The sequence below is a fragment of the Phoca vitulina genome, unplaced genomic scaffold, assembly GCF_004348235.1.
Source record: "Phoca vitulina isolate PV1807 unplaced genomic scaffold, GSC_HSeal_1.0 scaffold7, whole genome shotgun sequence".
In the NCBI taxonomy this organism is placed as follows: domain Eukaryota; kingdom Metazoa; phylum Chordata; class Mammalia; order Carnivora; family Phocidae; genus Phoca; species Phoca vitulina.
Window position 1 is genome coordinate 62,970,197 of NW_022589710.1, and position 12,278 is coordinate 62,982,474.

Consider the following 12,278-nt stretch of genomic DNA (forward strand, 5'->3'; position numbering starts at 1 on the left):
CCATATCTCAGACATGATATGCACAAAGGCGAGCTGCAGGACAAGGGTCCAAACTTTTGTTCTCATTGCCTGCCAGCCCTGGTCTTTCTTCAGGGCAGGTCCAAGGGACAAGGGGACACGGCAGGAGAAGGGCACTCAGTGAAGCGGTCTGTTCATTAGGGACCTCTACACTCGCTACTGATTTTGTTCTTATTGCTAATGGAAGCCTTTACTTACATCTTGTCCCCGAACTGATGGGGAGGTGTTCTTCGTCTTTACCTCAGACCCTGCTGCCATTTCAGCAGCAGTGGGGGGAAATTTCTCTACTCCTGGTTCTGCCTCTGTGTTCCCCGCCTGCATGCTTATGGGCCCTTAGAGCCAAGAGCAGGTGGGTTCACCCTCTTTCCCTACCGCCCACCGTGCTCAGGCTACGAAACTGTTCAAGCTGCAGTTTCTTGGTTTATCAAATGCAGATGACAACCTCTAGCTCACGGAGCTGTTGGGAGGACATAAATGAGACGACATAGGTCAACTGTCTCGCTTGGCACGGGTGCTCTGCACCTATTGACCAACTCTGCTCCCAGCCCATCTACAGCCACACACCTGCTCATCAGGGAGTGAGGCTGAGAACATCACTCTCAGAGGAGTGACAGAGATGAGTACCAGCTGCAGCAGCGTTACAAGGGCAGGGCTGAGGGACTGTCCTCGGGGGAGGGGACAGGTGTGCGGACATAACTATCGGACATCAGGTTTTGAGGACCCATTGTGTACCAGGCACTGCTCTTTACACACATTCATCTGATCCTCATAGCAACCTGGGGGGCTGGTACTTGCAGCAGACAGGCTCTGGGGGGTCCCCATGATTCCTGGCTCCTGGTATCCACACCCTTGTGTGATGGGTGCCCTCTGTTTGGATGTGGGTGGGACCAGAAATCATTTTTCAGTCTTCCCAGAGGAATGACATCACCTCCATAATCATTATAATGTGAACTAGAAGACTCATACGTCTGGTTTTCAAAAAGAAAATGATCACTTCATGGTGCATTCAGACAAAGCCCGGGGTGCTTACCAAATGGCCTGCCTCTCGCCTCTGTGGCCTCATGGCAAAGCAGAGCTAATAAGATGGCCAGGCCAGGGGGGCACTCTGGACCCCATGGCCAGGGATAGGTGGACAAGATGGCCACACGCCCTCTCTCCCCGGGCCTGGTTTCTGTCATCACATGATTCTGATCTCAAATGTCCCTGGGGCACTGGCTCATTCTCTGATGGGAGGGCTTGATTTGCCCTCTACTCCTGGTCAGATGCTGCCACGGGAAAGAGCCCACTGAGCTTGAGGGATGCCTCCAAGCTCACAGAAGGGTCCTGACGTGGAGCCCTGTGGAAGGAATGGTCCCAGGGGTGGAAGAAGATGAGCAGTCTATGCTAGCTCAGGATCTGGGGCAGGGAGGTTTGCCTGAGGTCTGGGCACAAGCCCCAAGGCAGGGGTGGGGAGGGGCAATCAGGGACATAGCCTGCGGAGAAAACTGGAGAGGGGTGTTCAGGGAGGGGGCTGCGGAAGGATCATGGGAGGGAAGTGGAGTGTTGGTCTTACGGCGACACCCCTGCCCTGGGCGCAGAGCCGGGGGTGACCCCGTACCCAGGAAGGCGCCTTCCCTCCCCCTGCAGCTCAAGGCCCTGTCTCAGCAGTCCGGAACTGGCCCAGCTCCCCCCGCCCCTGCCCTTTGGCCCCGCCTCTGTCTGCCCCGCTGCGGTGCGCTGCCTCCCCCACCCCTGGGTGGGTCCGCCCCTTGCTGCCCCCACTGCTTCCCCCCTGCGGCCCAGACCCTGCTCCCCGCTGGGGCCGCGCCTGCTGGCCCCGCCCCGCGCGGGAACCGCCCTGCTTAAGGCCGCCCCGCACCTGGAGGCCTCACTTGTGTCTTTAGGGCCGCGCGGGATGCGGTCTTGCCATGGCCTCGGGGGCTTCTCCGTGCCTTGGGGTGCCTCCGCACCGTCTGTGGGCCGTGAGGCCTGGCATCTACGAGGACGAGAAGGGGAGGACCTGGGTGACCGTGGTCGTGCGGCTCAGTCCCTCCCAGAGAGCTCGGGGCAGGGGCTCCCCGGGCAGCACAGTGAGTTGTCAGGCGTGGGGGGTGGGAGGTGGGAGGACTGCGCAAGGACCTCAGCCCATGTGGGCCTGGCACATTCAGCAATAGGGCCCGGGATAGAGGCGAGAGGAGGCCGTTCTCACTTGGCCTGAAAAACTCGGCCGTGCAGGGTCCCAAGCTCAGGGATGTCTATGCCTGATGCAGACCCCTGGAACCCCTGCCTGGAGGGGCCAGTGGCATGAGCTTATCTGCAGGAGAGGATGTAACCCTCATTGGGAGGCCGAGGGGTTCAGTAGGTCAGGGCCCAGTCCTGTCCCCAGTGCATGCTGGGAAGGCTTCACGGATCGGGCAGCTATTCACCTGGGCCCTGAAGGATGAGTAGGAGTTTTCCAGGTCCCAGGCAGGAGGCTTTGCAACCTAGAGGCAGCAGGTGAGCCGACAGTGGAAAAGAAACGTCAGCTTTGGGTTCCTTATCTACAAAACAGGAATAATATACCTCTGTGGCAGGTGAGTCATGGATGCCACAGCTGAAAAGCCTTGGGGGCGTTTGACAGATAACACCTTCTGGAATCCCACTTGGGAAACGGATTGCGGATCCGGAAGCTAGGGTGGAGTCTAAGACCCTTACCCACCCCCCCACCCCTCAAAAGCTCCCCAGGTGTTAAAGATAATCACTCAGGTTGGCAACAGTTGCCCCAGGTGAGGGGTTTAGATCCATCTTAGAGGGGTACAATAAATACCTCGTGTAATACGGGAAAAGCCTGTCAAGCTACTGCAAAATGCCATTTAGGCCATTATAAACGATTTGCTGACATTTTAAACAATACAGAACACTTCTAGCGCTCTTCAAAGAGGTTATCCAGAACATTTTTGGTGGAGAACACCGAAAATCTTTTCCACACCTGCACCAAATAAAGCATGCAAAAAATTCTGGACAAAATATTTTGGTAGTTTTTTTTTTTTTAGAGCATAAAAATGTATCCAGTGGGAAAAGTGGATTCAAATAATGTAGCTATGGTTGCAGTGGGGTACCTGGAGAATGAACATTTCCCCCTATTTAGAATAATTACTTCTTATTAGTAGACCTGTATTTTCACATATAATCTTAGGATGGGAAGCGGCGTTCTGAGCCTGACCTAACCCAAAGCCCAGCAAACTTTCTGTAGAGGGTCTGATAGTAAATATTTTCAGCTTTGCAGGTCTGAAGGACCCTACAGTGACTACTTGACTCTGCCCTGTAGTGCAAAACCAGCCAAAGACAGCATGTAAAGGAATGAGCATCTGTTTATCTACAATAAATCTTTATTTACAAAAAGAGCTTAGCAGGCCAGATTGGGCCCACACTTTGCTGACACCCTATCTAAAGCCAGAATCCAAAGAGAAAGAGATTTTGCCATGTAATTAAAAGCATTTCCTCTGCAAAAAGAGCCCATAACAAAGTTAAGACAACAAACTGAGAATTATTTGCCATATGTATAATTGATAAAAGGCTAGTATGCTCATCACAAAGACATTAAATACTCAGATAAAACCGCTGTAAAGCACTTTCCATTTTGTTGCATAACAAAGGGAACTTTGGTTATAGTTGGTGGTGGTTTTCCCCACTCACTTTTATACCTTTCTGTATTGACCAAATTTCATTTTATTTTTTTTTTTATGTTTATAATAAGTATGTGAAGGTCAGGATCAAAATTACAACATATTTTTGGGGAAAACCCATCACTCCTAGGTCCTGAGGTGTGTGGATGCCTTACTTACAAAAAGAAGTTAAAAAAACTCTAGAAATGGCTGAAACAGAGGCCCAAGGCATAATCAGTGCAGACCCAAGGTTGTCGATGGGTGGGAAGAGTGGCTAACTTTTCAGGGGTAAGGTGGGGTGCAGGTCAGTGGGAGGACCATACTTGGGGGAGCCAGGAGAGAATCCATCATCTCAGGTCTAGACCAAATCCCCAAGAGATGGTGCCATGGCTTTAGGTCTGGGATTCTCAAAACATTCACATCTGAAGGGGCAGCTCCCCAGCGGGGCCAGGCATCCAGGACTGAGTGTGTTTGCGTGCAGCCCAGCTGTCAGGGAGCCCTGTCCCTGATGCGCTGCCTCCTCTCTGGTCCCTTCAGCATGAACCCAGCATCACAGTCCACATGTGGCAGATGCCAGTGCACCCCCAGGAGCCCATGTCCCCCAGCCAGCTGACACTCTCCCAGCTGCCCCTCATGTGGCAGCTCTACCCAGGAAGAAGGTACAGAACAATGGACTCCAGGCTCTGGGAAGTAGTGGACCATGGCCAGGCAAGTGTATGTGGCCTCACCAACTATAACCACCTCAGAGGGTGAAGAGGGGCAGGTGCTGACTGCATCCTGCAAAGTGGGACCAGGGGTGGAGGGGCCAGGGGTGGAGGGGCCATGGGTGGAGGGAGCAGGGGTGGAGGGGCCAGGGTGGAGGGGCCAGGGGTGGAGGGGCCAGGGGTAGAGGGAGCAGGGGTGGAGGGGCCAGGGGTGGAGGGAGCAGGGGTGGAGGGAGCAGGGGTGGAGGGGCCAGGGGTGGAGGGGCCAGGGGTGGAGGGAGCAGGGGTGGAGGGCCCAGGCTGCTGAAATCCACAAACCTGGGTTCCGTCTGCTTCAGGTGGCCGGACAAGCATTTCCGGGGGGGCGCTGACTGCTGCCCCCCCTCCTGCAGATTGCCTCCACAGAGCAGCTGATCCTGACCCAGCTGCCGCCCGGGGAGTGACTGACAGCGGAGAGCCGCTCACGGGCTGGTACGACGGGGTACGTGTCCCGCAATGTGGAGAGCCAACAAAAGCAAGGAGCCCTCTCCTCTTTATAGGAAGACAGTGCTGGGTTCCTTTCCCTCCTGCTGTTCCCTGAGCTCATCTCACATAGCCACCCCCCCCCCCCCCCGGTCTGGGGGTTTCCCGGGGCGCCCGCCCCCCCCCCCCCCCGCCGACCTTCACAAAGCACGAGATCTCATCAGATAATAGTCATCATTTAATCTTTGCAAGAATTCTGTAAGGTGCATGTATTAATGTCCCACTTTACAGATGAGAAAGCTGAGGCTCTGTGGGCTGGATAGGATTGCCCCAAGACCTGGAGCCCGGAAATAGTAGTGATCAAGCTCAAGTCCAGTGAGTGCGGCTCTCTTCCTAGGTCTGACCATGACACTGGGGTACCACAAGTCTAATCAATGGCAGTGGCCTTCAAGGACCCTGCCTCCCCCCACAGTCGCCTTCTCTCTGAGACTGACCGGGGCAGGGCCTCGTGCATTGGAGGGACTGGAGCTGGGGCCTTGCCTCCCAGCCTTTGGTCCTGCTTGCATTGGGGGCCCCATTCCTCCATGATGCTCTGCCTCCTTTTGTCTTCTCCCAGGTCTTGCTGGCCCCGTGGATCCTCTGTGAGGATCTTTGCATACCTGCTCTTCTGTTTGCACACGTAGCATGGCCTCCCTGGGAGAAGGAGGCAGCAGGGCCCTTGCCGACTCTGCTTTTCTTGTTTTCCTCAGCAGTCCCACCCTGCTCGGCTCTGCACTCAGCGTGACCTGCCTGGATGGGCCCCATCTGAGTGCTGGGCCCAGCTTCCCCACTGGCTGCAAGCCATGGTTTCTCTTTCCCTTTTGTGCCCCTGATGCTGATCTTCCAGGTGCCCCTCTGCAGATCCCCTCTGAGGCCCCCAGGCCCAGCTCCAGCCAGACCCCTGGTTGGAGCCCATGATTGGAACTTGCCATCAACCTGCTCCCATCAGGCAGGGAGTGGCTCAGTTTTAGAGACACCTTCAGAGCGGGAGCCAGGCCTGGACTTGGGACTCAGACGGGCATCCATTCTGCTGACCTGCTGGCCCGGAGGAGGTGGAGTCCCAGGAGGCCCACCTGCACCAGGGGCACACAGAGGGACGGACTTGGCCCAAGGTCCTCCTGCTTCTTCAGTCCTTCAGCTCGTGGATGTGACGCTGGTCCATGAGGGCTCCTCGCAGTACTGGTTGATTAAACTTGCTTGTGGTCTGCTTGGTGCTGAATCAGAGCTTAGCTTCAGCTGGTTTCTAGTGCAGAAAAGCAGCAGCACTTAAGCTGGCACTTGAGGTTGAGATGAATTTTAATTACCCATTGAGTGTTTTCCACCCCGGGAGGAAGTTGTGATCGGCCCATTTCAGGAGCAGGATGCTAGGGGAAGGGAGGGAGGTGAACCTCCCCTGGGGTTCTGTGTGAAGCTCGGAGAAGGCAGGCAAGACTGTGGCAGGAGCCGGTGGGGGGACCCCAGCTCTCACAGATGGACGACACCCCCGCATGTCTTCGCAGGATGGCAGAGGGAACCATCTGAGTGGCACATGAGGCGGAGTCTGAGGTGCTGACTGGGGCCACGACGGAAGAAGAGGGTGGTGTGGACGAGGGGCGGGGTGACGATTTAGCGGTGGGAAGAAGAGGGCATAGCCTCTCTCATACCAGTCATGAGAAGCAATCACCAGTGGATTAAAGTCCTAACCTTAAAAATGAATCCGTGAAAGCACAGGAAAATACAGTCATGATTTTGGGGTACAAGAAACCTTAAGCGAGATGTAGAAAGCCAAAGCCAGTGTAGACAGTTGTTCTAGTTAAACATTTTCTGTAGGACAGCGTACTAGAAGGCAAAGGTGGAGGACATTGGGACTGGATGGATACCAAGGCCCTAGGATGCAGAATGCACAGAAAACTTCTAGAAATCGCTAAGAGAAGGGGGCGTGTGCCAGGAACTAGCAACTTACAGAACAGGAGACGCCCAGATGTTGGAGGGGAGAAGTACAGATTTCAGAACTCAGAAATCTAGATCCTTGGTGTCGGTAGAAGTAGAGGCTTGATTGGGATTGCGTGGTGGGAGTGTCCATTGTTATAGCCACTTTGGGGGTTTAGAGGACAAATCCTAAAATGGCACACGGGGCCCTTACCCAGAGTGCTTCCCTACAGCAGGGTGGTCAAGCTCAGCAGTGCAGACATTGGGGACCGGGTACTTCCTTACCATGGCGAGCTGCCCTGAGCATTGTAGGGTGCTTGGCAGCATCCCTGGTCTCTCTGCCTGCTAGATCCCAGGGGCACCCCCTGCCCCTTTGAAGTTTTGAAGACAAGTGTCTCCAGTAATTTCCAAATGTGCCCTGGGGCAGAAATCACTTGCACGTGTGCATGAGAGGTCAGGGGAGGGAGCATCGTGGTCACAGCAGGGGTCCATCGTGGAGGAGCTGTTGAGTAAAAGGAGACCCCAGGAGCAGAGGTTGGGCTGAGCCCCTTCCAGTTAAAGGCTTCTGTGCTCTGAGAAATAGGCTCTTTAGAAAACCCTCCTGCCCTCAGCAAGCCCTCCCCTCCCCCTGGCCTGAGACGGGGGCCTGGGAGCGGGGGTGTCATGCAGCCCGCATCATGGTCACAAAGCAGGCATGAGCAAGAGTGAGGAAACTGTCCTTTTAGTTCAGGGGGAAGTTTACAGAGCCAGGGTCGGCAGGGAAAGGAGGCATGTCAAGGTGGGGGGGTCTACTGGACCCCCAGGGCGTGTGTGGCCCAGGGCAGGGGACTCAGCCCCCGTTCATCTCCCTTCTTACCTGGTAGCCACGAGACCAGTGTCACGATCAAGAAACACACACACCTCTTGGGTGCCAGGCAGGCTGGTTTTGGGGTGCCAGCTATTTACAGATGTCTGGGAATGCCAGCTGTCCAGCACCTGGACAGGCCCCAGGATGGCGGAAGGAAGCCACTAGTCCCGTGGGTAGCTGGGCTGGGGTGCAGCCTCTTCTGGGAGAAACAGGACCTCTGGTCCCTGCCCCCTGCAGGAAGTCCCCAGGGTCAGGCTGGGACGGCTCTGCAGCTTGCATCCCAGGGCCTACTGGTCCTATAGCATGGGGAGGGTCCCCGGGCTTGGGCTGGTCTCTGGGGATGCACCATGGCGGTCTGCTGCCTTCTAGGCACTGTCAGGGGTCCGCACGCCCACATGGCCCCCCGAAGTCTGCAGTGTTACTGCATGTGTTCTGTGCCCGTGATGGCTTCCACCTGGGCTCCCACTGCTCGTGGTGCCACGTGTCTGCCGGAACTCCCATGCAGCTTCTGTCTGGGTGGCCTGCCTCCGTGTCTGCCGGGGGCTCTGCTTGCCCTGACACCTGGCTGGTGCCACACGGGCTATGGTGGTGGCTCCTAGAGGATATGCTCCAGGAGCCTCGCCCCACCTCACTGTATTGTGCCGTCCGCTTTGGCTGGGGCCCAGGGGCCCACCCCGGCTCCTCCTGAAGGTAGGTTTCCCTCACTTCCCTTGTGATTTTCCCTCTCTCTCAGCTCAGGAAGGGCAAGTGGGCCTGCTTGATTTTTCTCCTCCCTCCCTCCTTCCCTCCCTCTGTGCCCGCCTCTCCTTCCCACCCCTGCTCTGGGGCAGGAAAAGCAGCAGGCTCTCCTTTTGCCTCCCCTGGTCTTTGAGCTCAGTTGTGGATCCGCTCCAGGATAAGGAGCCATCCAGAGAAATCTGGAAATCTTTTCAAAGGACAGCAGCCTGCCCGGGCAAGGGTGCTGGCCTGCCAAGTCCAGCTGCAAATGTCAAAAGCCTTGGATTCCTCCCTGTTTCCTGGGAACGAAGACCAAGTCTGCCCTTTCTGTGGGGAGGTGGTGTCTAAGGCGGTCCGGGACAGAGGCTTGGGGTGGGAGAGAGCAAAGAGAAAAGCACCACAAGATGTTTAAAATCCCTCCCGGTGCGTATCCAGGACTGTCACAACGGGCTTACAGACGCTGGTCACGCATCCCTGGAGGTCTGCATCCTGGGTGAGCCCTGTTCTGGCTCTTTCCGGGCCGTGTCGCCCACGGAGCGTCTTCCTCCGTGGGAGCTGTTTGAGACTTCATGTGCTGGGTCTCTGAGCCAGATCACTCATTTGTGTGTTTGTTCTTCCTCAATATGGGAGCTTCCTGAGGGCGCGTGGCCGGTTCTGCAAACATTTACAGAACCTCAACTTTGTGCCAGGCCCAAAGCCGAGCGTGCAGGGAGGCAGAGCGCTAGGGTCAGTAAAGGGATGAGTTCAAAGTTGAGTGTTGAGTTCCGGATGCATGTGGAACATCCAAGGGGAGGCCTCCTGTAAGCAGGTGTTGTGTGGGTCTAGAGAAAGATCTGGGCTGAATTCATAGACTGGGGAGTCAGCAGAGAAGTGGCCATTGCAGCCAGAGGAGAGGAGGGAACTATGTGGGGCTCCCATCATTCTGCACAGGGCCACAGAGTAAATATTCCCTCTACAGGCAATACGGTCTTTGTAGCAACTGTGCTTTCGGGGCCCGAAAAAGGAGCTACGCACAACCGTCACGATGAGCATGCTGTGCCCCAGGAGAACTCTGCTTAAAAGGAGTCAGCAAGCCAGACCTGGCTCACCGGCCATAGCTTACGGACCCCGGATCAAGAGAACGGGTACAGAGCAGAAAGAAAATGGCAGATCTCAAGCATGACAGCAAATGGGTCAGCAAAGGAAACTAAGTCAAAAAGATCTAGTAGGAAAAAGCCCAAGACGGAAGATGGCTAGTTGAAAGAGAGAGAAAAGTCTGATGTACGTGGAGAACGAGCAGGAGTCAAAAAAAAGAGATATAATCTTCCCCTTAACGATGGCAAGTGGCTGAGACAAGGCACCCCTTGCGGCTCCTCGGGCTGCTCTCTGCGCAAGCCCAGGGGGCACCATCCGGGCAGCCACGATGGCCTGGTACCCCCAGAGCGGTGCATGATGGAGGCCACGCACCCCTCCGATGGTTCATAACCACACAGGACACAAAAAATAAAAGGCAAAGTCCAGACACTGGAAAATGCCATCGTGGACAGCTGAAAACCATGAGTGAATACTTCTCTCTGAAATCCAATAAAGAACATAGGGTCTCCGCCATCAGAGCCCACCGAGTCAGACAACAGAGAGAGAGAAACATGGGCTGGTGGAGCCTTGGGAAGAAACGGGAGAAAAGACGCTACAGACGCCAAAGTCACTTCAGAAGCACTTGCTGACCCAGTCAAGGTTATGGAGGATGGGCTTGATGAAATGGAGGCAACTCTTTGGGGAAAAAATACAGGTTTACACAGGATTGAAAGGAAAGTGGCAGGAGCAGAAGACGCTCCGAGGAGGTCCAACATTCATGGAAATGGCCTCCTTCAAGAGGACTAAAACAGTGAAAGCTTGGGGCGCCTGCCTGGCTCAGTCCGAGGAGTGCGTGGTTCTTGATCTTGGGGTCCTGAGTTCGAGCCCCACGTTGGGTGCAGAGATTACTTAGCAATAAATAAATGAACTTAAAAATAAACAGTGAAAAGGAGATGTTTGAAACAGTTCATTGAAGAAAACTGCCTGCAATAAATAAGACATCTTATTTATCTTATTTATTGTAAAACACTCCAGCCGGGTTGCAGGAAAAGCTGCAGTAGAACAGGCAAGCTGAGACCCAGCCTGGTAAAACTTTAGTGTCAGGATAAAGGAACCCTACAGGGAGCCTCCGGGCCTCCTGCACCTCCCACCACCAAGTCAGGTCATTCCGAGAATTCTTTTCCACAAAAGTCAGTGCCGTGCAAGAAGGCAGGGGAGCGGTGCATAAAGGCCCCAGGAAAAGAAAGTGGGACACAGTAATTTGATATCCAGAAGGGCTGTGAGCAAATATAAAGGCAAGATATATTTCCAAACATGTGACACCAAAGGTTATATAGCTCCCACGAGCCCTTCTTGAAGACGATTGCTAGTAAACCCTGAACAGAAAAGTCAGGGTAAAGAACAGACGGAGGGTTGGTGGGGTTGTGGGTGTGAATGAGCTTCTGGGCACTGGACCTGTCTGTTCCTGTCCCCTGGGTGTATCTGTTTTGTCAAATTCACCAAGCTATCAATTTAGGATTTTTGTACCTTTCTGTCTGTATGTTTTATTAAAAAGGAAAAAAAAGTCTGGTGGAGAGTATTGAATTTACTTAGAAAATCAGCCATTATCTTAGGAATTCTGCTTACAGCACAGACTATTACATTTCTGACAGGATTAGGTTAGGATGACAAGATAAAAAGATAACTGTTTGTTTGCAAACAGTGGGAAGAGGAACAAGAAGGCAGGGTGGAGTAAGTACACACAGGGTCTTCATGGAAAGGGCTTCAGAAAATACTGCTGAAAGGCCAAGTAACAGAGCTAGGCACATATTACATAAAGAGGAAAAGTAACCGCTGGAAGAATAAGACTCAAAACCAACCACAGTTGGTGGTGGAGGCAAGAACTGGCAGTGGGGGGAAGCCCAAGGGCACCACTTCATCAGCTTTCCTGGTGGAGGGCTGAGAGAGGTTGTTGCAAAACAGAGCTACTTATTACCTAAACCTCTAAACGTACCATAGAAACTTTCCAAATTATCATAAGAAAAACATTTGCCGCCCAAATACACTTGAACCAATAAGAGAATTCAAGAAGGCAAATGGTTATACATTTAACACACAAAACCTGTCTTCCGAATGCAGGCACGAGTCAGACAAAAATAATGAAAGGTCACATTAGATATACCTGTATAAAGCAGATTTTAAAATTCTACTGGAGGACAGAAGAACAGTCTGAAATACATGAGAAGGCATGCTCATTTTAGAACAGTCCAGTGAACTGGGCAATTGACCTCTGCGCCTCAGTTTCCTCATCTGTAAGATGGAAATAATAAGAGGAAGTCACCTCCTACAGCTGCTGTGAGGATTAGCTGAGTCAGAAAAGTTCCTGCGGCATACAGGGCTACATAAATGTTGGTAAGTTCAAGAAATGGGAAGACCCAGTATCGCAAAGATGCAATATCTCCCCCATGTAACTTATAATAAATGTAATGTAATCACGATTAAAAAACACTTAAAGGAAGAATTTTGTATGTGGTCAATTTGGTTCTAAAGTCTGCATGGAAAATGGAACATGTCAGAGACTCTGGGGGAAGTCTGGGAGAGAAGGAAGGGTGGTCTGGGGCTCTCCCCCACAGCTGCATGAATAACCCAGCGTGGGTCTAGGTGGTAGAGCTGTTAGAGCTGAGGAATGGACCAGGCTTTGGGAAGAGAGGAAGATGCCCCGGGGAGTTCAGTATATGATCCGGCTGGCATTTCAAGGTATTGGCAAAGCCAACTTCAGCCAACTGGCTAGCCATTTAGAAAAGAAAGTTTTGGTTAGGTTGCTACCTCATTTCTCATATGAAAATAAATTTCAGGTGGATTAAGTAAGCAATAAATGCAATGACATAAAAAATGAAAAATTTCTGCATAGTAGAAACAAACAAAAAC

The 12,278-nt window shown here is 53.3% G+C and overlaps 1 protein-coding gene across 1 annotated transcript; it reads left to right on the plus strand.

The window, feature by feature from the left end:
• The first annotated feature begins 1,925 nt into the window (after window positions 1-1,925).
• On the plus strand, window positions 1,926-4,788 carry TCL1B (T cell leukemia/lymphoma 1B). The gene is made up of 3 exons (XM_032404695.1): window positions 1,926-2,087; window positions 4,179-4,349; window positions 4,738-4,788. The coding sequence occupies exons 1-3, from the start codon at window positions 1,926-1,928 to the stop codon at window positions 4,786-4,788; spliced, it is 384 nt and encodes a 127-aa protein (XP_032260586.1).
• Window positions 4,789-12,278: the final 7,490 nt, after the last annotated feature.

Coding starts and splice junctions, on each gene's coding strand:
- TCL1B (XM_032404695.1), top strand. CDS start 1,926: ATGGCCTCGGGGGCTTCTCCGTGCCTTGGGGTGCCTCCGCACCGTCTG. Junction 2,088..4,178: donor GGGGCTCCCCGGGCAGCACA/GTGAGTTGTCAG, acceptor TGGTCCCTTCAG/CATGAACCCAGCATCACAGT. Junction 4,350..4,737: donor AAGTAGTGGACCATGGCCAG/GCAAGTGTATGT, acceptor CCCCTCCTGCAG/ATTGCCTCCACAGAGCAGCT.